Source organism: Hyperolius riggenbachi, chromosome 6, assembly GCF_040937935.1.
Source record: "Hyperolius riggenbachi isolate aHypRig1 chromosome 6, aHypRig1.pri, whole genome shotgun sequence".
NCBI classification, from domain to species: domain Eukaryota; kingdom Metazoa; phylum Chordata; class Amphibia; order Anura; family Hyperoliidae; genus Hyperolius; species Hyperolius riggenbachi.
Window position 1 is genome coordinate 254,178,061 of NC_090651.1, and position 21,866 is coordinate 254,199,926.

The following is a 21,866-nucleotide window of genomic DNA, read 5'->3' on the forward strand; positions in this document are numbered from 1 at the left end:
AGAAAAATGATTAGACATTATATCTGATGAAAAATCTCGTGTATTCCCAGCATAAGTTTTTACCTTGGTGCTATTTACACACCTTATCAATAAAATACCTTTTAAGCCACCAGCAAGCAAGAAAATACTCAATAATTTTGACAGTACCTTTTCACTTGCTTTTTAGTATTTTTTCAATTGCAGAGTGCTTAAAAGTTATTTTAAACAGAAGATAAGAACTAAAGGAAAAATAGTGAATTGAATTAAATAAGGACCGTTTGTACCTATAGGCAGTGTGGTCGTATGTTCTACTGTATTTAGTAAGGCACACAACTTGGCCAGAGGTTGAAGGGCAATGGCCCAAGTTAGAATGTGTTTGTGACAATGGCCCAAGTTAGTGAGTTTTAAGAGTTTTAATGCTTAAACATATAAAGGTTGGAGAGTGACGGATGTGCTCTGGAAGGGAATTGCAGAGGAAGGGTGCGGCCCATGAAAAATCTTGGGTATCTGAAAGAAATGCAAAGATGTAGCTGTGACCCATGGCAATCGATTAGAAATGATCTGCTAGCTACCTTTACTGCAATAAAGTGGGGGCTAGTTGCTCTGAGTTACAGTACTCTTCTTTGCAGTGCAGAGCTAGACTTTTGGACTCTGAACAGTACAGCGGTACATGTAAAATGGATCTACCTGGAAGGGTGATTAAAAGACTAAGCACCATTTTCTTGTGTATTGTAATATAGATGTCATTTGTTTGTTCTGCCATAATTGTTGGTGGTCATTTTGCATTTGAGAATTGCATAAGCTATCTAGGACATAGTTAATATTCACATAAACAGGACAGATTTCAGGAATTTCAGGCATCCAATCAGCTTGAGACTTTTAATCTGTGGGCCTGTTTACTCTATATACAGATTCACAGCGTTTTCCCACATGCGAGCTGCACAGGGAAACTCTGCTCATCTGTAACATGGCTTGCCGTCCAGATCGCACTTTAGTGCAAATATGAACAGCATGCTGCAGATTTATGCAGCACGCAGCCGAATCAACTCAGGCTGCGGCTATGCAGCAAAACTGGAGCCTTGGCTGAATCGTAAATGGAGGCAGCTCCCAGTGGAAATAAGCACTTATGTGAGGGAAGGGTATTGTGTACGCACACACACTCACTCTCACTCGTCTGATAACATTGTTTCAGAAAAGCACTTTTCTTGGCATAGAGAAATATATTTAGCAATACTAATATCAAATGTGTATGACATTTTTCAGTAGTTAAAAGGATAAAATCATTGGATGGCTTCCTTCTTTGTAAGTTCTGCTGTTGCTTTATGTATACTGAGGACGATTGCAGTTTTTTTTTTATTTTGCATTGCAACTTGAGAGTGGTTGGACAGTGTTTGATTGTGAGCGATCCAGGAAGGGACATTTTGGATTCAGCATAAATGTTTCTTCCTCAGTCTCTTCACAGTTTATTGTACAGAACCTCTGAGGAGGATGACACTCCTGTATGCTGCATTAAAGCCGGAGTGTAGAATGGAGCTTGCCTATAGACCAGTGGTGATTATTGCCCACTCTGTCCAGCAATTACTGGAGTTCTTTAACGTATCCTGATCCATACAGACCCACCAGTACTATTCAATTGCAGGTGAGGCATTGGGTGGTGAGAATAGTCATTGCACAGAGCAGTTTAAGGCATTCAGACCCTCTGAACTGCTCACCTCTGCCCTTGATGACCCACACTGCTTTGTCCATATCTGTATAAATAAAATCAGACGTTTGTGTGTGTGTGTGTGCGCGCCACGATCACTTTAAAACGCCTTGAACAATTTCAACAAAACTTGGCATACAGACCCTTTACTACCTGGGAAGACATATTCTGGAGGTCTCAGGCCCCCTCCCCTACCCCCAACACACTTGGGCATGACCGTAACAGCCAACCAGAACTCACCCATTCACATAAATGGGAAAATTTAGAAGGCTGCCATTCTCACAGTAATAAAACAGAAGTCCTCAAACTTTGCAAAGTTGGTCACTTGGTGACTGAGGTTAAAAACTTCGAAAAAGTGGGCAGTTAGCATAAAACAGCCAATCACATTTCAGCCATTCATTTTAAATGTCAACTCCAGCCACTCTTACACAGAGTTCCCAAACTTGGCACAGTTGGTCACTGAGATTAGTATTCAAGTAGGTGGAGCATACAACAGCCAATCAAAATTCACCTATTGATTTTCAAGGGGAATATTTAAACTGTTGCAATTCTTACATTGTTAATGGCAGAGGGCTCAAACCTTCTACAGGCTGTCATTGGGTGACTGGTACAAATTCTGAAAAGGGACGGAGCCACAAACAGCTAATCACATTTGACTGATGAACTGCTTCTATTCTCACACTATTGATGCCAAGGACCTCAAAGATTACAAACTTGGTCATTGACTGACTGTGTGTCTAGAAGTAGTGGCCAAGGGACCCAACAACCACCAAATACATACTCGTGCAACGCCCTGTCTGTGTGTGTTTGTATGTATATACATATGTATGTGCCCCGATCACTTGAAAACAGCTTGACAGATTTCAACGTAACTTGGTATACAGATCCCTTGCTTCCTGGGAAGATAGGTTCTGGGGCTCTCCATCACATTAACCCCCCACCCTCGTAAACCTATGCGAAACCACAAACGGCCAATCAGATTGCTGCCATCCATGTCAGAGGCCTCAAAACCTGCTACACTAGGTCATTGGGTGATTGGGGTTCAAATTCAGAAAAGTCAATCAGAATTGTATAATACATTATCGATGCCAAGGACTCCAAAGCTCACAAATTTCATCATTAAGTGACTGTGTGTCAAGGTTATGAAAAGTGGGCGGAGCCAACAACCACATTTTTACATGGGAAAATTTAAATTGCAATTCTTACATTTTTTTTAATGGCAGGGTTCTTAAACTCTGCAGAGTTGGTTACTGGGTGATTCGGATTAATATTCAAGAAAGTGGAGCCTACAACATCAAAATTCACCTATTGATTTTAAAGGGGAATATTTAAATTGCTGCCCTGTACATTGTTAATGGCAGAGGCCTCAAACTTGCTACAGTCAATCATTGGGTGACTGGGGTTCAAACTCTGCAAAAGGGGCAGAGCCACAAACAGCCGGTCAGATTTGTTTGATATTAATGGGAACATTGAAATGAACTGCTTTCAATCTCATATTATTGATGCCAAGGACCCCAAAGCTCACACATTTAGTCATTGAAAGACTGTGTGTCAAGGTTAGAAAAAGTGGCCAGACCCAAAAACAAATACTTACCCGTGCAACGTCGGGTCTTTAGCTAGTTCTATATGTCACTCCGTTTTAATTATGTGCTACAAAAACTACGAAACCAGATTTGGCATATCCGTTTTTGATCTTAATCAAGCAAACATTGACTTTTCAGAGCATGTATAATTTTTTTTTCTCAATTTCAGATGTTGGTATTTTTCTTTAAAGCAGGCATTGAAAAATACAGACCTACGTAGTTCAGCTATGGCTCACTGAAAATCATACTAGTGCTGCTGATTAGTGTGTGCAACCCTCAAACTTTAGCGTATCACTGTGGATTTACTGGCAAGCATAGAATGTGCTGATTTGGCCAAAACTCACTAATAAAACAAACACTGGGAATGGATATTTCCTCCTCTTTTCAGTAGAGAATAAGCTAATGCAATGTGGCTTGTAGACTTTACTAATAGTATGCCTTATGTTTATGCCTTATGCTTACAGGGAACCTGAAGCGAGTAAAATTATTTAAAATAAACACACGACGTAGCTGCAAATAAATATTACATACTAACCTCACTGTCAGTTGCTCTCAGAAGCTCATGATTTTTTTCTTACAGTGATCCCTTCCAGTTCTGACAATATTTTGTCAGAGCTGAAATATACCAGTTGCTGTCAGTTATATATCAGCAGCTGTGAGTTACAACTGAATGCGCAAGGTAATGTCCATGTTTCCCTATGGCTCAAGTGGGTGATATTTCAGTTTAACAGTGTGCTGACCAGGAAGCTGTTATGGGGTAATGGCCATTTTTAAAATGGAGGACGGAGAATTCCGTGGATCACAGTGGATAAATGTGACGCAGGAGAGGAGATAGCGATTGAGGAGTAGACTTCACAGGAGGTAAGTATGACCTGCGTATGGTTTTAATTTTTATTTTCAGTTCAGGTTCTCTTTAACATAAAAAAGCACATACCTATGCTGTGGAAACCCTGATCACTTTAGTGCTTTTCTTGTGGTAGTTTGCTGCCTGTGGCAATGTTTTGTAGGCACTCTTATAGTTGTGGCAGGGTAGGTACTCCTCACTCAATCAGCTGTTGCTACTCACCTCAATAACTGAGCTGATGGTTGATAATGCTTATGGTTGATTATGCTTAAAGGATACCTAAAGTGACGTGACCGTGACATGAGATAGACATGTATGTACAGTGCCTAGCACACAAATAACTATGCTGTGTTCTTTTTTTTTTTTTTTTTTTTTGTCTCTCTCTGCCGGAAAGAGTTAAATATCAGGTATGTAAGTGGCTGACTTAGTCCTGACTCAGACAGGAAGTGACTACAGTGTGACCCTCACTGATAAGAAATTCCAACTATAAAATGCTTTCCTAGCAGAAAATGGCTTCTGAGAGCAAGAAAGAGATAAAAAGGGGAACTTCTGATCAGTGAGGGTCACACTGTAGTCTCTTCCCGTCTGACTCAAAACTGAGTCAGCCACTTACATACCTGATATTTAACTCTTTCAGGCAGAGAAAGGGAAAAAAAAGGAACTCAGCATAGTTATTTGTGTGCTAGGCACTGTACATACCCATGTCTATCTCATCATGTCACATGTCACTTTGGGTATCCTTTAAGAGGAGAAGTGAACTTGCAATGCAAAGTTCATTTACACTTATGTAATGCTTTACTCATCAAAGATGGTAGGTAATTGTCTCCATCTGAAAGCTACTGATCAGTGCCTCCAGCTAACTATCTGCATCTAAAGTCTCCCACTGTATGTATCTGTATAAAGACGGGAATGGCGATACTTCTAGTAGAATCATGGGAAATGTTAACAATCCCAGCCTCTGGATGTGTACTGATATTTGGAAAAGGAGAGATGGAGCATTTTCTCTCTACAGAAGACATGACTTGGAGAGAGGAGATAGCAAGTCTTGGCAGGGTAGCTGGATGAAATACGCAGCTCCAAGTGTATGACAGTGCTCCACTGCGATTAGGATCCTAGGTTCTTGTAGGCCTTTAACCTGCCACCATTCAGTAGCTCCCGAACTCGTAGGAAAAGTGGATTATATGGAAAACAAACAGTATTTATTGTATTTATAAAGTGCCAACATATTACGCAGCGCTGAACATTAATTTAGGTTACAGACAATATTTAGGGGTGACATACAGCAATATGACAATACAGGAATACAAGAAAACCAGATCACACAGCATAGTATGAGTACCAGGTAATGCTTAGTCAGTCACTGGATGGAGCATGGAGATTAGGCAAGTTAGGTTCACTCAGATGCATAGCATGGGTTCACAGTAATGGAGGTGCAAGATCAGGTAGGACACGAAAGGAGGAGGATCCTGCCCAAAGGCTTACAATCTAGAGGAAACAGTAGCGCTCTATGACACGTTATCATTTATTTCTTCACATTAAAAAGTAAAGGTTACTCTTACAAGATTCAAGTCATGAAACAGCATGTTACCCAACCAGTGGGTTTAGCAGAGCAGTCTTTCACAACTTCTCCCTCTGAGGTCCATCACTGTGGCCAGCAGCACTGGTGTCCAGATGGAAAAAGGAAAAGTCCATGGGGAGCAATTAGTGGGGGTCTTTGCAGCTACAGTGTCTGCAGCATCATAACGCGTTTGTGTGCTTCCGCCTTCATCAGATCCGCCTTGATCTGATGAAGGCGGAAGCACACCTGTATGGGAGGTATGGGTTTGTTGCTGCAGTGTAATCTCCAGGATTGGATTGGTTTGTGCTGCTGCTTTGTAAAGGGATTTTGCTCTGAAGTAATTTGTCTAATGCTTCTGTTGGCATATGTTTCCGATTTGGCATCCTTTTGGGCAGAGTGTACACTGGAAATGTTGGACTTTCACTGCCATTCACAACACAAATGCACTCATTTTATGATTATTGATCCACATTTCCATTTGTTCAAAATGTAAGTTTGGCAGGACCAGGAAGGACCATTCATAGGGCAGCTGTGCTGTTACTAGCATTGTTTGCATGCGGTTGGCAAAATAATTCTGCTGCTAATGGTTAGTGAGGGCAGATCCTTTGATGAGCTCGCAAAACCCCAATCTCCCAGTCCTGATCTCTCTGGATATGATGTGCTGTGACGTCCTGCAGAAGTCTGGTAATGTGAAATAACCTATGTTGTTTTATTTCAGGTTCAGCAGGACCCATGCATCCACTGGTTGACCCACTGGCTGGACCTCACTTGGCACGCTTCCCATACCCTCCTGGTACCATACCAAACCCCTTATTAGCACAACCACCTCATGAACACGAAATGCTGCGGCACCCAGTTTTTGGTACGTATGATAGGCTGTCGTATGACACTGGAACATAGATGTGGTTAGTGATCTTAAGTCTTCTTTTGTTGTTTTTTGTACACACCCATCATGGATTCCATTCCCACCTCAGTTTTGGTAGACGATCAATTATACAAATACAAGACTACCAGCTGTCATTAACCACTTGATGACCCACCCTTTACCCCCCCCCCCCCCTTAAGGACCAACGCTGTTTTGAGTGATCTGTGCTGGGTGGGCTCTGCAGCCCCCAGCACAGATCAGGTTGCAGGCAGAGAGATCAGATTGCCCCCCTTTTTTCCCCCCTATGGGGATGATGTGCAGGGGAAGTCTGATCTCTCCTGCCTGCCTGGGTGTTGCGGGGGGGGGGGGGGGGCACCTCAAAGCCCCCCTCCGCGGCGAAATTCCCCCCTCCCTCTCCTACCTGCTCCCCCCCCCCCCCGGCGATCGAGGCTGCACAGGACGCTATCCGTCCTGTGCAGCCAGTGACAGGACATCCCCTGTCACATGGCGGCGATCCCCGGCGGCTGATTGGCCGGGGATCGCCGATCTGCCTTACGGCGCTGCTGCGCAGCAGCGCCGTACAATGTAAACAAAGCGGATTATTTCCGCTTGTGTTTACATTTAGCCTGCGAGCCGCCATCGGCGGCCCGCAGGCTATTCACGGAGCCCCCCGCCGTGATTTGACAGGAAGCAGCCGCTCGCGCGAGCGGCTGCTTCCTGATTAATCAGCCTGCAGCTGGCGACGCAGTACTGCGTCGCTGGTCCTGCAGCTGCCACTTTGCCGACGCACGGTATAAGCGTGCGGTCGGCAAGTGGTTAAAATAGTAAGGGAACTGACATGGTTTCTTGTTAGTAACTTGCATGGATTCTAAGCTATATAAAGCTTTTGCATTTTCAGACATTTCTCATACAACAATGACAATTCAGAATGCTAAGTGCAGCCAGGTTTTCAGTTCTGGAAAGTTACAGTTGAACTGAATCATGTACTGTCTTGGTATTTTTTGTACAGGTATTTTTTGCCCAGGCAACCTTTACGTGGCTCGGGCCGCATTCCTTAAATTCCAACCTCCCTCCCTTCCTGTAAAGTTGCGAGTGGGCACCAGGGGATTTGAAACTAACCTCGCTCACCGATGTGACGCTTCGCATCTCCATATTAACAGGGCGTCACATGATGTTACGTCAGGACGTGCCAGCATATTACACAGTGGCTGCCAACGTGTAGTATGCTGGCGCATCGTGACGTCATGTTGCCATGGAGACGCGATGCAGGACATCTGTGAGTGAGGTGCATTTCAAATCCCCTGGTTCCAGCTCGCAACTTTACAGGGAGGGAGGGGAGAAGGAAGCAGCGCACGCAGGCCGTAGTTTGCCCAGTGCTGGTATAGCCCAAATTCCTTACTTCATCTTCCCACCACAGCCATTATAAAGGCTTTTCACACTTGCTGCTTGGCATGCTATTTCTGCATCACAAAAACTGTAGCAGGAGTAGCAGTGTCTTCACTTGGCTTGTTATTGTTAAGCACAGATGGAGACCTCTTGACGTTAGAGACCTAGTGGAAGGTTCAGCCTATTATGGTTTATCAGCTATCCTATACAAAAAAACCCTATCCCTGTATCCGTGCGTCCATTGTGACTGGCGCGCATGCACGGCACACGGGCGGACTTCGGGCAGTGGTTGGGACGGGCATGGCGGGGGGAGTTGGGGGATGCAGTCGTGGTCTAGCACCGGTTTTTTTTTAATGGGCGGGCCTTTTTACCTGTAAACTTGCAAAGTTGTAAAAAATGGTATTGTATTCCCAAAACATGACTTAAAATCAAGAGTTTAAAGGGAACCAGAGGCCCCAGGAAAAAGATTATATACATACCTGGGGCTTCCTCCAGCCCTATACGCACGGATCGCTCGCCCTTTGCTGTCTGGATCCGCCGGTACCGTGTACCGTCATGGCCGGCAGACGCAGCCAATTGTCCACATCACACGGGGCTCCCTCCATATACGTACGCATGAGGCTGCCTACTGCGCAGCCTCATGCGTACGAGTATGGAGGGAGCCCCTGTGATGTGGACAATTGGCCGCGTCCGCCGGAAGTGACGGGACCCGGTACCGCCGATCCAGGAAGCGGAAGATGGCGGCGTGGGAGCGATCCAGGCTTATGGGGCTGGAGAAGCCCCAGGTTTGTATAAAAGCTTTTTCTTTTTTTTTTATTATGTTCCTCTCTGGTTCCCTTTAAGTTTTTGATATTATGAAGAGGCTATTGTTCTCTTTGGAGAGGTTTCCAGCTAATTTACAACAAAGGTGAAAAAAAAAACACATTTTATAGTTAGCATCACAAGAGTTTGGGGTTAATTTATGTTCAGCAACCAATTTAAAAAGGGGGCAATTTTTTCTTTGAGAAACCTTTCTCTAATTCCCTGTTGTGTTTGGGACAGGACTCATGGTGACATCTTGAAAAGGATACAGCAGTATAAACCTCAAAGCATACCTGAAACCAAAAAAAAACAACTAATAACCCCAGATACTTCCCTCGGTAGGGGGAAACCTATGGATAGTCCAGTGGCTTTCCGGGTCTCCTTACACCCCTCCACTGCCTCGATGGCTCCCTCTGAAACCTATTCAACAAAATTTCTTGGGACCGCACTCCCATCAGTGTATGAGGATAGCTGTACTGTGCGGACGCCCTTAGGGTTTGCTCCTGCGCAGTAGCACAGAACTGCTCATTTCTTCCATGCATGAGCATCTTCATGCTACTGCACAGTTGCGAACCCTAATGGCGCTTGCGCAATATGGCTGTGTTCGTTCACAGACTGGAGTGTGTCCACTAGATTTTTGGTTTCATGTTCACTTGAAAGCTTTCAACCAAGCTATCCATGACGACAGAAAATAGTCTTGACCTCCACTTACTATTCCTAACCCAGTGTTTCTCAAACCTGTCCTCATGACTCCCCTACAGTGCATATTTTGCAGGCAACCTCACCTATGCACAGGTGGGGAAATTAGTGTCTAAGCTAGGTGGATTTCATGGAGCTAAGTACCCCACCTGTGCATGGGTGAGGTTGCCTAAAAAACATGCACCTTTGAGAAGTCTTTCAAAACCCCACAAAGCACATACTTTTGTTTTTTTTAGTGCTTCTGCTAAAGCTTTGAGATATCTGAATGGAAAATACTACTAAAATGATCCCATTCTGTATAATAAACCACTTAAAGGGACTCCGAGCAGTGCAGAAACTCTGGAAAGATGCATATCATTTTAAAGCTCTCCCTTTTAGTTTTCGCTATTTTCGCGATCGAAATTTCCACGGCTGCGATTTCGATTGCGAAAATAGAGAAAACTAAAAGGCGTAGGGTGACGATTTAGGTGTCGTCAGAAAGAGGAGAAAGAGAGCTTTAAAATGATATCCATCTTTCCATAGTTATATTGTATTATACAGGGCGACTTTTTCCTAAAGTCAGCAGCTGCATTCTGCTGAATGAAGTCGTATTGAACCAATTGTGTATTAAATATTTTGGCTCCAGGTAGTTTTTGTGGAGTTTGATGCATGTTTTAGAATTATTAGAAAAGTAAGCTTATTTGTAATGTAGCAATCGGTCTATCTTTACTGCCGTGTCATGACTGAGTCATCAGTATAGTTAATTATCATGGTGATCACTGGAACAGGATCCAGTTAGCAAAACTCTTGACCTTTGCCCTGAGGTGTCAGCTTTCCAATGACTGCTTGGAGTGAAGGGTATTAAATGCGCGCATGGGTGCTCCTACCCACTAAAGGTGCACAATTAAGCCTTCTATAAACGTTCATTTTGCAGAAAGTAGTTTGCGTTTTGGGGGGTTGGCTAAGCATGATCACCAGCACTCCCAATAGAGGAAAAGCAATCATTTTAGTAAACGTGAACATGAAGTGGTTAACATGCAAATTACCTATGTAGCCCTGTGATCTTACAAGTCATTCTAATAAAAGAATTAGATCCTTTTTTCTGACAGCATTCTCCAGTTAGCAACTCTGGAACAAAATGCAGAGATGGAGATTTTATGCAAACTGTCGAACTCCACTTAATTGCCATTTAAACCACATAATATGTCCCGGGGAGTCAAACTAGTAAGGTCCAGATTTCTAATAGACGAGTACAAATCCTCATAAAGAAAAATCCAGGACTCCACCTGAATGAGCTGCGAGTTACTTTTACTTTATATCATATCACAACAACAGCATGCCTGACATTTCAGTCGAGTCGTGCATACTGTTGCTGTGATATGATATTAAGGAAAAGCAGCTTATGCAGGTGGAGTCCCATTTCCTTCTTTATATGGAGATGGACACATTTAACATTCTAATTCATGTAGCTATTTGCAGATGCTAAATGAAAACTTAATTTCTCACATGCACTTACTGTGTTGTTTCAGGTGCCCACTACGCTCGGGATCTGCCTGCAGGTCTCCCGCCACCAATGTCCGCTGCTCACCAGCTCCAGGCTATGCATGCCCAGTCTGCTGAGTTGCAAAGGTTGGCAATGGAACAGCAGTGGTTACATGGTCACCCTCACATGCATGGTGGACATTTACCTAGCCAAGAAGATTACTACAGGTAAACCTGGCCATTTCTTGTAAAACTGAAATTGTGACCCAAAATATGATCGCAGTTTTATACAGTTCATTATTGAAGTAGTTTCACTTTCCATTTGGATTGTGCTATGTTTCTAGTCAGTCGAAGGTAAGCAAGTTTGGTTCTGTATACAGCGGACCAGAACTCTTGCAACGCACACAATGAAATGTCTTTACTCCACTTAGTGTTGCTGAATAAATTAACTTCTCTGGCCCATATGCAATTCACTTTTCTCCTAGGTGATATTTGTGCACCTCGTTATAAAATGCCTTTTGCGCTACTAGCAATCAAGAAGATTATCAAAATAATTTTGATAGTACGGATAGTACTTTTTCACCAACTTTTGGGTACATTTATTAATTGTAAAATGCTGAAAAGTTATTTTAACTTTTTGCCGCCCGCGTCACGCCAATGGGCGTGGCCGCGGCGGCAGCCCCAGGACCGCCTAACGCCAATTGGCGTAAAGTCCTGGGGCTCTGTTTTGCATGAGCTCGCACGCATGGTGCGCGCGCATCTCATGCTCGGAGGGTGGAGCTCCGCCCCGCCTTCAGTCTCCGAGCGGCTATTGCCGCTCGGGAGACTGTTAGACGGCGATCACGCCGTCTATTTACTAGGTGCAGTGCTGCGATGAGCAGCAGCGCTGCACTGGGGACAGCCGTGTGACACGGCTGTCCCCATGGGGGACAAGAGAGCGATCGGCTCTCATAGGCAGAAGCCTATGACAGCTGATCGGCATAATTGGCTGGCTGTGGGGAGGGAGGGAAGAAATTTAAAGAAACAGGGTTTTTAAAAAAAAAAAAAACAATAATATTTATTTTAAAAAAAATAAACATGGGGGGAGCGATCAGACCCCACCAACAGAGAGCTCTGTTGGTGGGGAGAAAAGGGGGGGGAATCACTTGTGTGCTGAGTTGTGCGGCCCTGAAGCTTGGCCTTAAAGCTGCAGTGGCCAATTTTGCTAAAAATGGCCTGGTCACTAGGGGGGTTTAGCCCTGCAGTCCTCAAGTGGTTAAAGAGAAGATAAAAATTATCACGTAGGAGATAACTCAGAAGAAAAAGTTAATTGCATGTGGGCCTCTGTGTTTTGTTTGTTTAGCCAGATCAATGTGTCTAATTAGTTTGCACTGAGGCTTAACTCTTTCAGTGCTCCCTGCAAAAGTAAAACCAAGTTAAACCTTCAGGGATTTTGGGGGATTTCTATCAATTTTAATGAAGAATTGTCTTTTTTCCATAAAGGGTTTCAGGGTGCAGCTGCATTGGGGGAGAAGATGGCTAAACGGTTGGAGGAGATTTTAAACTAGGATCTGGGGGGAGGCGGGAGGATAAAGTCTCAACATATAGACAAGATAAGGTAAAAAGACAGTGGGAGCCTAACATTATGGGGGGTGGAGAGGGGGGTGGGGACAGTGTAAAGATTAAGGAGGTTGGTAAAACTTCAAGTAGCCCATTTCAGGTAAACAAAATTGGTAAATGTGGTGGTAAAAATATAAAGTGCATGATAACCAATGCTCGGAGCCTTGCAAATAAAATAGATGAACTAGAGTTCATTCTGAATGACAAAGGCTATGACATTGTGGGAATAACCGAGACATGGATGGATGAAAGTCATGACTGGATAGCCAATTTAAAAGGATACAATGTGTTCAGGAGGGATAGAACAGGAAAAAAAGGTGGAGGGGTTTGTCTCTTTGTTAAGAATTCTTTTACAGCTGTCCTCAACGATGAGATGGAGGAAGATTGCGAAGATGTGGAGTCCGTTTGGGTAAATATTCATGGTGGAAATAAAAGTTGCCAATTGCTTATTGGGGTATGCTACAGACCACCTCATATTAATGAAGCTGCAGAACTGCAATTACTACAGCAAATTGAAAAAGCGGCAAGTAAAAATGAGGTCATAGTTATGGGCGACTTCAACTTTCCAGACATTAACTGGAGTATTGAGGCTACCCATTCTGGTAAAAGCAGCAGATTTCTGGCAGCACTACAGGACAATTACTTGACTCAAATGGTAACGGAACCAACTAGGGGGAATGCGTTACTGGATCTGATCATTTCGAATAGACCAGATAATGTATCAAATGTGCAGGTTCAAGAACATTTGGGAAATAGTGATCACAACATGATAACGTTTGATCTGGTGACTGATAGGCCACGGGGCAGCGGGACCACTAAAACTATGAATTTTAGAAAAGCAAAGTTCAATCAAATCAGGCAGGCACTAAGTTTGGTGAACTGGGATAATATACTACAAGGGGAGGACACTGAAGGGAAATGGCAAGCTTTTAAACGTATTCTCAATCAATATTGTAGTATGTATATCCCATATGGAAACAAAATGTCTAGGAATAAAAAAAGGCCTCTATGGATGAATAGAAAGGTTAAAGATAAAATGAAGAGGAAAAAGAATGCCTATAAGGTCCTAAAACAGGAGGGGACCGAGGCTGCACTAAGCAATTATAAGGAGTGCAATAAAAATTGTAAAAAAGAAATTAGGCTGGCAAAGATCGAAGCTGAAAATCAAATCGCTAGGGATATCAAATCTAACCCAAAAAAGTTTTACAAGTACATCAACTCTAAAAAAAGAAAGGTTGACTGTATAGGACTCCTAAAGGATGAGGGTGGGAACTCAATGGTGGATGACCAAGGTAAGGCAGAGTTATTAAATGCTTTCTTTGCTTCTGTCTTTACAAAGGAAACAGCACTGTTGCAAATTACAGAGGCGGAAGAGTCTCAATCTTCTAACTGTAATATTAAATACTTAACGCAGGAAGAAGTAAAGGCAAGACTAAATAAATTAAAAATAGACAAGGCACCTGGCCCGGATGGCATGCATCCTCGGGTCCTAAGGGAATTAAGTTCAGTTATAGATAAACCCCTTTATCTTATCTTTTGTGACTCTCTTGCAACTGGCAGAGTCCCAGTGGATTGGCGTACAGCCCACGTTTTCCCATTATTTAAGAAGGGCAAAAAATCAGATCCAGGAAATTATAGACCTGTAAGCTTAACATCAGTTGTATGCAAACTATTTGAGGGGTTACTAAGAGATACTATACATGATTTCATAGTAGAAAATAATCTTATTTCTCAGCATCAACATGGGTTTACTAAAGACAGGTCCTGTTTGACTAACATGCTCAGCTTTTATGAGGTAGTGAATGCTAATATGGATATTGGGAATGCTGTAGATGTGATATACTTAGACTTTGCTAAGGCATTCGACACTGTTCCCCACAAAAGTCTGGTGCAAAAGATGAGGATGCAAGGACTGGGGAAGAGTCTGTGTGCTTGGATAGGGAACTGGCTAATGGACAGAAAACAAAGAGTTGTGGTCAATGGATCATACTCAAAATGGGAGACTGTTAGCAGTGGGGTCCCACAGGGGTCTGTACTGGGTCCAGTGCTCTTCAATTTATTTATTAATGACCTAGTGGATACAGTAGTGAGCAATGTTGCTATTTTTGCAGATGATACAAAATTGTGCAGAATCATCAACTCTAAGGAAGATAGTGTTATATTGCAACAGGATCTGGATAGGATGGCTATATGGGCACATACATGGCAGATGAAATTCAATGTTGACAAATGTAAAGTCATGCATTTTGGTCGTACCAATGGTCTAACACCATACAAAATAAATGGGATACAGTTGGGGACATCAAACTTGGAGAAGGACTTAGGAGTACTCATCGACAACAAGTTAAATAATCGTACTCAATGCCAAGCCGCTGCAGCTAAAGCTAACAAAATTTTGGGATGCATTAAAAGGGAAATAAAAACTCGAGATGCTAGCATAATATTGCCCCTGTTTAACTCTCTAGTAAGGCCACATCTGGAATATGGAATTCAGTTCTGGGCACCACATTACAAAAAAGATATTGCAGTTTTAGAGCAGGTGCAGAGACGAGCAACAAAATTGATACGTGGGATGGAAGGTCTCACTTACCAAGAAAGGTTAGATAAACTGGGTTTATTTAGTCTAGAGAAAAGACGCCTTAGAGGAGATCTAATTAACATGTATAAATACATCAGAGGGCAATATAATAGCTTGGCGGATGAGCTTTTTGTCCCTAGGCCTTCTCAAAGGACTAGAGGACATGATCTGCGCATGGAGGAAAAACGTTTTAGCCATTTATTTAGGAAAGGGTTCTTTACAGTAAGAGTGATTAAGATGTGGAATGCATTGCCACAGGAAGTCGTTATGGCAAACTCTATACCTGCATTTAAAGGGGGCTTAGATGCTTTCCTTGCGTTGAATGACATCCATGGCTACAATTACTAGGTAATGCCAATGATGTTAATCCAGGGATTTTATGATCAACAGGGATATGTGAGGGAGCAGGCTGGAGTTGTACTTTGTACTGGTTGAACTCGATGGACGTATGTCTTTTTTCAACCAAAGTAACTATGTAACTATGTAACTATGTTGTGGCTAATCTTTTAGCGCAGAGAGGAAGTTCTGAGTTTAGTTCCACTTTGTGTCCAATACTTAGTGTGTGGTGTGTGTGTCCTTTAAATTGGTACAGTACACTTACAACAACTTAAAATCAGCCCCTTCTCAGTAATGCAATTGTTAAATTGTGCTTATACTAACAGTATGCAAGCTACAGTCTGCTGGTCTCTGCCTGACTAATCTGTGTGCAACTTTTCTCACTACCTCTACAAGGTTAAACTGGCTCTATACACATAGTTCTTTCTGTTCAAGTGCTGATAACCTCTATAAACACTGTGTGGAGGTTGCTGCTGCTATGTCATTTCTGTAACAGAAAGGGTTTGACCAATTTTGCAGTAGAAGCAAAGTCAGTAATAGAAGTATACTGCATAATTGATCAAAACCTAATATTTTGTTATGTTAACCCTCCTAGCGGTCTATTAAAAACCGCCAGGGGGCAGCACAGCAGGTTTTTTTTTAGTTTTTTTATTTTTAATCATGTAGCGAGCCCAGGGCTCGCTACATGATAGCCGCTGTGCAGCGGCATCCCCCCACTCTCTTCGATCGCCTCCGGGATTTCCTGGAGGGCTTCCTGGAGGACGTTGTGATGTCATTGGGAGTCCCGATCTGCCTGGCACTGATTGGCCAGGCAGCGCACGGGGTCTGGGGGGGGGGGGGGGGCGGCGGCGGGTAATCGGAGCTGCGTGTTGCAAAGAAAAAATTATGCAGATCGGCACAGCAGGGCCTGAGAAATCCTCCTGCGCGGCATAGCCCGTGCTCAGCACGGGCTTACCGCCAGGGAGGTTAAGCACTCTTTGTTATAATGCTCCCACTTTAGGAGAACAGATACCTGTTCAGAGACCACACACAGATTCGCCAGAAAACGTCAATTCTAGGAACATTCAAGTCATTGGCTGAAGCCCCACTCTGTGTGGACTTATCTTTCCACTGCTGGCTTTTGTGGCTGGAATACAAAATCAGGAAATTATATCAACTTTCTGTTGGTCCCAGAAAGGGGCTTATATTGCTAAGGTATGGATACATTACTAATGTAAATGGGGACGTTTTCTATGTTGATTTAATTTTTTGTATTTTAATCATACCAAGTGTAAAAATGTATAGGGTGTTTCCTGCCCTGCATCCTCTCAGCCTAATGTCTTTTCTTTTCTCTTTCCAGTCGTCTGAAGAAAGAAGGGGACAAGCAGCTGTAACAAAGGGGTGACTCTGGACATCTCCCTCTCTTCCGGCTCCCTTAGGAGAGTCAGGCTCCATACAACGGGTCCCCAGAGGCTGCAAGATACTTTCTGTATTTAATGACTTGTCATATAGTCCCCTTTTCATCTGTAAAAAGAAAAGACTTTTCAGAGAAGCACTGGCAGCCCCCTGCATGGACCATTTTTTCCCCCAGCCTCGGGAGGGGAGCAGGCATGGAGGGAGAAGTGGGGACAGCATTGGACAATTGACAGCTTCATGCTTCAGAGGTGCTACCCCATAACATACACTCACTGTGTGCACACAGCCAGAGACTTGCAACAAGGAAAACCGCATACTCTGCCAGCACTCCTAGGTCTCCCGTGCTGCAATCCTGATCCATCCTTGCATTTTGTGATATCAGCAGGAGACCAGTCTCTTTGTACAGAGTTGCCCCAGTCTGCATCCATCCTGTAAATACATTACAAGCACAGACTGGAGGAAAGATTTTAGCAGAAACACCTTTCTTTCTTTTTTTTCCTGTCCCTGCAGTGCAGTTACTACCTGTGAATTTGCATCAACCTCTTAACTGCCACTGGATCTTGTGACATTAAGCCTATGGCAGCAAAGGGGCTACAGATTAGAGAGTATAAACAGAGATACTTCAACCTTTACCGAGGATCTGTTGGTGAAGCCCAAATAGCAAACCCATGTTTTGTTTTTCTTTTCATCATCTTCTCATGGCTTCTTTCTTACTCCGTGTTTCCTTGTCTGAGCCTGTTTAATCTACATTCTTAATTGTCCATTAGAGGAAGAATCTGATTTTACTCCATGTCAAATACACTCCAGGCTTTTCTGTATCTCTGAAGAGTTTGGGTCCCCCTTTTTATTATTTCTTTCCTGTTTATGCTGAGTTTGCGTGTCTCACTTGTAGATAGGGGCTACAGCGTTTTAAGTTGTAGAAGTAAGACGCACACGGGCTTGTGCGTATCTTCACTTTATAGCATTAAAGTTTCTGCAGGGTTAGAACTTTTATTATTTAATTTATAAGGAAAGCCTCCTATATTTTAGTGTTTTTTGGGGTCCTGCTATTCTTAATGCCAAGGGTTTTATTTGTACAGACTCTATTTAACCTGGGCTCTTATTTTTTTTATTTTATGTCCTTTTTTGTTGTTTTTGTTTGTGCTCACTGTCCTCCCTAACGACAGGCCTCTGTCATATAAGGGACTGTAGGTGTGCAGGTGAGCAGTAGGAAGGTACACTTAGTAACTGCATCTCTAACCTATGGTGTTCTAGCAGGCGGGTTCTTGGCTGCATGTTGTTGACGATCGAACATGGTAGGCTCTCTGGCAAATGGTTGTTCAAAAGCCAATGCCCAGTTCTTGAGGAATGTTCTCTTCCATAGAGTCTTCTAGCTCTTTCCCCAATCAGGGAATTTCTGTTGCCGTACCGACTGTTAATGCTTTGGCGACCAGCATCTCAGGGCTGCGCCACATCACAAGGGTAATAGTTACAGTCAAGCACCCATCCACTTCATGTACAGCTGTCTCAACTCAATCAGTAACACTGGGGGAAAAAAATGTGACCACTCTTCAAAATGTCCCAAGTTGCATATAGTCAACAGTTTGATTATGTGATCAATCATGACAAGGTATTTGGTTCTTCCTGAACCCTGTGCTTCTTAAACCTTTCTTGCAGTACTACCGATGAGCCCTGACCCTAGGGTATGAATGTGTCCTCCATAGAAACTTTGGAGGCAGTTCACCAAAAGGAGAAATTTCTTGTCCTGCTCACTCCTTATGTACAATGTGGATTAGAGGATGTAAAGTGAAAATTCACTTTTGCTGAGGGGGAAAAAGGCAATTTCTTCTGCTCACCTCTATACATTGCAAGGATTCATGGCAAACATTACAGCTTGTTTGGGGTTTTTGGGGGGGTTGTTCAAAATAAAGTAATGACACATTCAGCAAACTTTCACATTTAGAGTGTCAGTGCCTGATGCCAATCACTGTATTAGCCCCAGCCATTGAGAAAGTGTAACAAGGATTCTTAGTCTGCACAGCTAAATACGCATGCTGGAAGACAGGAAGTCAGTCTTGACTGCAATGTACTAACCACAAAGTATAGATGCCATACTTGTGCAGGGGTACAATTTCAATACATGACTGCAACCTGAAATAGAGATTTTAAATGTACCCAAGGCAAACCTTGCGTCAATAGTCAAAATACCTTGGGTCAAAAGTCACCTAAGAAGATCGGCAGCCTCTGGATCCTGTAGAGGCTTCCCACACCATTCTTCGGTACACCATGCCAAATGCAGACCCCACCCCCCCTCCCCCCCCACCCCCCCCACCCCCCCCCACCCCAAAGGAATCCAACAAGCTATTGTCAGATTCCAAGCTCGCAACCACGCCCCTCTTCAAGCATAAGCATAGCCACGCCTCCGCAGTAAGCCAGAGTGGCTTGTAGGGAAGGCTGCGCTCATGCATGAACAGGAGCGCAGTCATAATGTGCAGGAGGACGGCGTGGAAAGCCTCTGGAAGAACCAGTGCCTTCCTCTCTTTAGGAAAGGATTTTATTTTTGACCCGAGGTTAACCTTGGGTTCTATTTTAAGTACATTACAGCACTGACACGTGCTAAATACCTAAATGCTGGTAAGTTCAGCACCCCATTGCTTTTTACCTAGCTGTGGCGCTATAAGAAGATCCTCCACTTAATTAAATGGATGTTCTGCTGAACGCACTATAGGAGTCATGTTTAGGAAGTGACATCGATGGCAAAAAGTGATGCAGCATGTTCAGCACATTCACAGTAGCTGTTATGTGACTGCTGCAGGCAGATGATTCAGCCTTACACCTCCCTTTAGTGGACAGTAAGATGAGATGGTCAAGGACCTCCAAGTTATGCAGAGGTTAGTGCTGCTCCTCTATCCTGTGATGGAGTGCTGGTTCTCCAGACCTGTGCTGGCACCAGGAGGAAATGGTTGTCTTCAGTGACAGCCAATGTAGATGGCCATTGTATGTGAAAGCACTGATTTTGTTTTAAATTGCCACCACACTGGTAAGGAGTCTTCTAACTCTGAATGGGATTAGACAAGAATAAAATATCACCTCTGGTAATTCAATATCTGTCTCTCTGCTCAGCGCCAGTGGCAATGTTCATTGGCATTTCCTTCAGTGCTGACTGTGCTTTGAATGTTACATGTAGCATTAGACATTGTGTGCTGCACCTGAAGTAGTATTTAGCACTATGAAATGCCTCAGTGTTGACCCTGGAGACCGCTGAAGTTTGTAGAGACACTTTCCTAAACTGTACCCTTGAATGTCAGAAACCATCTCTTTTGAAAGCATCACAGGTTCCGTTCTACCAGCAGCTGGACAGCCAAAGATAGAATTCTCTAAGGTAGACAATATAGCACTAGTATTATAACCGTTAAAGTTACAGTTCACTACAGTGAAAAATATATCTGCAGATTTCAATGTGCTGTATCTTCTATATGTGCAATGATTTTTCCCCCTTTCCTCTTCCATGTGTCTGGGTGCTTGACTTGCTTTGCCCTTGTCAGCTGTTTTGTGTGTAGCCTGTTGAGGAGACCCTGCATTGAGTTGTGCACTAGGCCCCTCCCCAGCACTAAAGGGCTAGACCGTTTACTGCCATAAGGCCTGGTGACACACGGTCTCCCGCTGTGCTGGCAGGAAAAAGAGTTTAAAGAAAGTTGACTGTTGTCTTTTTTGGTTATTTTCGTTTCTTTTTACCACTCCACTTTGTTTTCGTTCTTTCCTATTTTTGTAATTTTTTTCGGACGTACCTCGTTCAGTGTGTAAGAAAACTGTAAAGCTACTTGTTTCATGGCGCCATTTAGCAGAATGTACATCCAGACTGCTCCATTTCTATATATATCTTGAAAATTTTAATGTATATAGGAGTAGTTTGCCATGGGGGTAGAAACCCAGAAATTCGTGACTTCTGTGTTTTCTCCATTTTGAGTATTTTGTAATTTTTTTGGAAATATTTGTGGACATAAACAATAAAGCAAGCTACACCACAGTGTCACCTGCTACTGTCATTTATTACTTGCTTTTAACAGGACACTCGCATATAAACCTGCAGTAAGGATTTCTGCACATTCTCAGGTATTTATGAGATCTCAGTTTTACTATGCAATGTATCAAATGGAACCTGTCATATATATATATATTGTGAAACCTCGGTATGCTTGTCAGTGGATTTAACACTAGAAAAAAAATCAGCTGTCCTGTTTCCAGATTTAGGTTACTTCATTGATTGTACATGCAGCAGCATCCAGAGTGGTCCGAGCTATTGGGGGAGACAGTTAGGCAAGGGAGAAGTTGCAAAGCCACAGAGCAGTTTTCGGAGATAAGAATTTAACCGTGTTTTTAAAAAGAAAAAAAAATGTTTATTTACAAACAAAAATATATTTATATAACTCACACAAAATTCAAAGAAGTAGTCTACCACCCTCCCCCTCTAGGAGACTGGACCAGGTAAACCAAACCTTCAGTAAATGCCATAAATGAACCGCCTGGACCAGACTGGGCAAAATTGATAGTTGTATCCAGAATACAGACATCACAGTTAATGCTGACACGTTAGGCAGTAGTAAGCCCTTAAAGCTCAACACACTCCATACAATCTTGGTTGTTAAATTTGACCACTTTCATGTAAGAGCTTATCCAATCAAAGTATTTTCAGTGTGTTGGCCCTTATACTACATAGATTTGGTAAATCTGTACAACCAAGATTATGTGGTGTTGAGCCCAAGTCATAGCTCAACATTCAATATCAGGTGTGATCATTATATACTGGGAGGAGTCCCACCCCTAGGTGTTTGCAAACAACCTAAAGAGGAGGATGCCTCCCTTAGGGCTCAAACCCACTAGCAGCCTTTTCAAAGCGCTATTGATTTGACAAAAAGCTCTTGCTAAATGGAATGCTACGGGGGATTTTTATAAAATCACATCACTCAAGTGGGATCACACCCATAGCATTACATTACCAAGAGCTTTTCAAATCACAAAGTGCTCAGAAAAGCGCTCCTAGTGGGTTCCAGGCCTTATAATTACAAATACAACAAATTACTAAATCATTTTTAATGCAAAC

General features: G+C 43.1%; 1 protein-coding gene across 6 annotated transcripts in view; it reads left to right on the forward strand.

Moving 5' to 3' along the window:
• Positions 1 to 20,795, forward strand: part of RERE (arginine-glutamic acid dipeptide repeats) — a 534,579-nt gene extending 513,784 nt beyond the window's left edge. For all 6 annotated transcript variants that reach the window (XM_068240704.1, XM_068240709.1, XM_068240707.1 and 3 more), the window contains 3 exons: positions 6,385 to 6,528; positions 10,926 to 11,106; positions 16,731 to 20,795. In XM_068240704.1, the coding sequence (XP_068096805.1) occupies positions 6,385 to 6,528; positions 10,926 to 11,106; positions 16,731 to 16,764 (359 nt within the window). In that variant the 3' untranslated portion in view covers positions 16,765 to 20,795. The remainder of the gene's footprint in view (positions 1 to 6,384; positions 6,529 to 10,925; positions 11,107 to 16,730) is intronic.
• Positions 20,796 to 21,866: the final 1,071 nt, after the last annotated feature.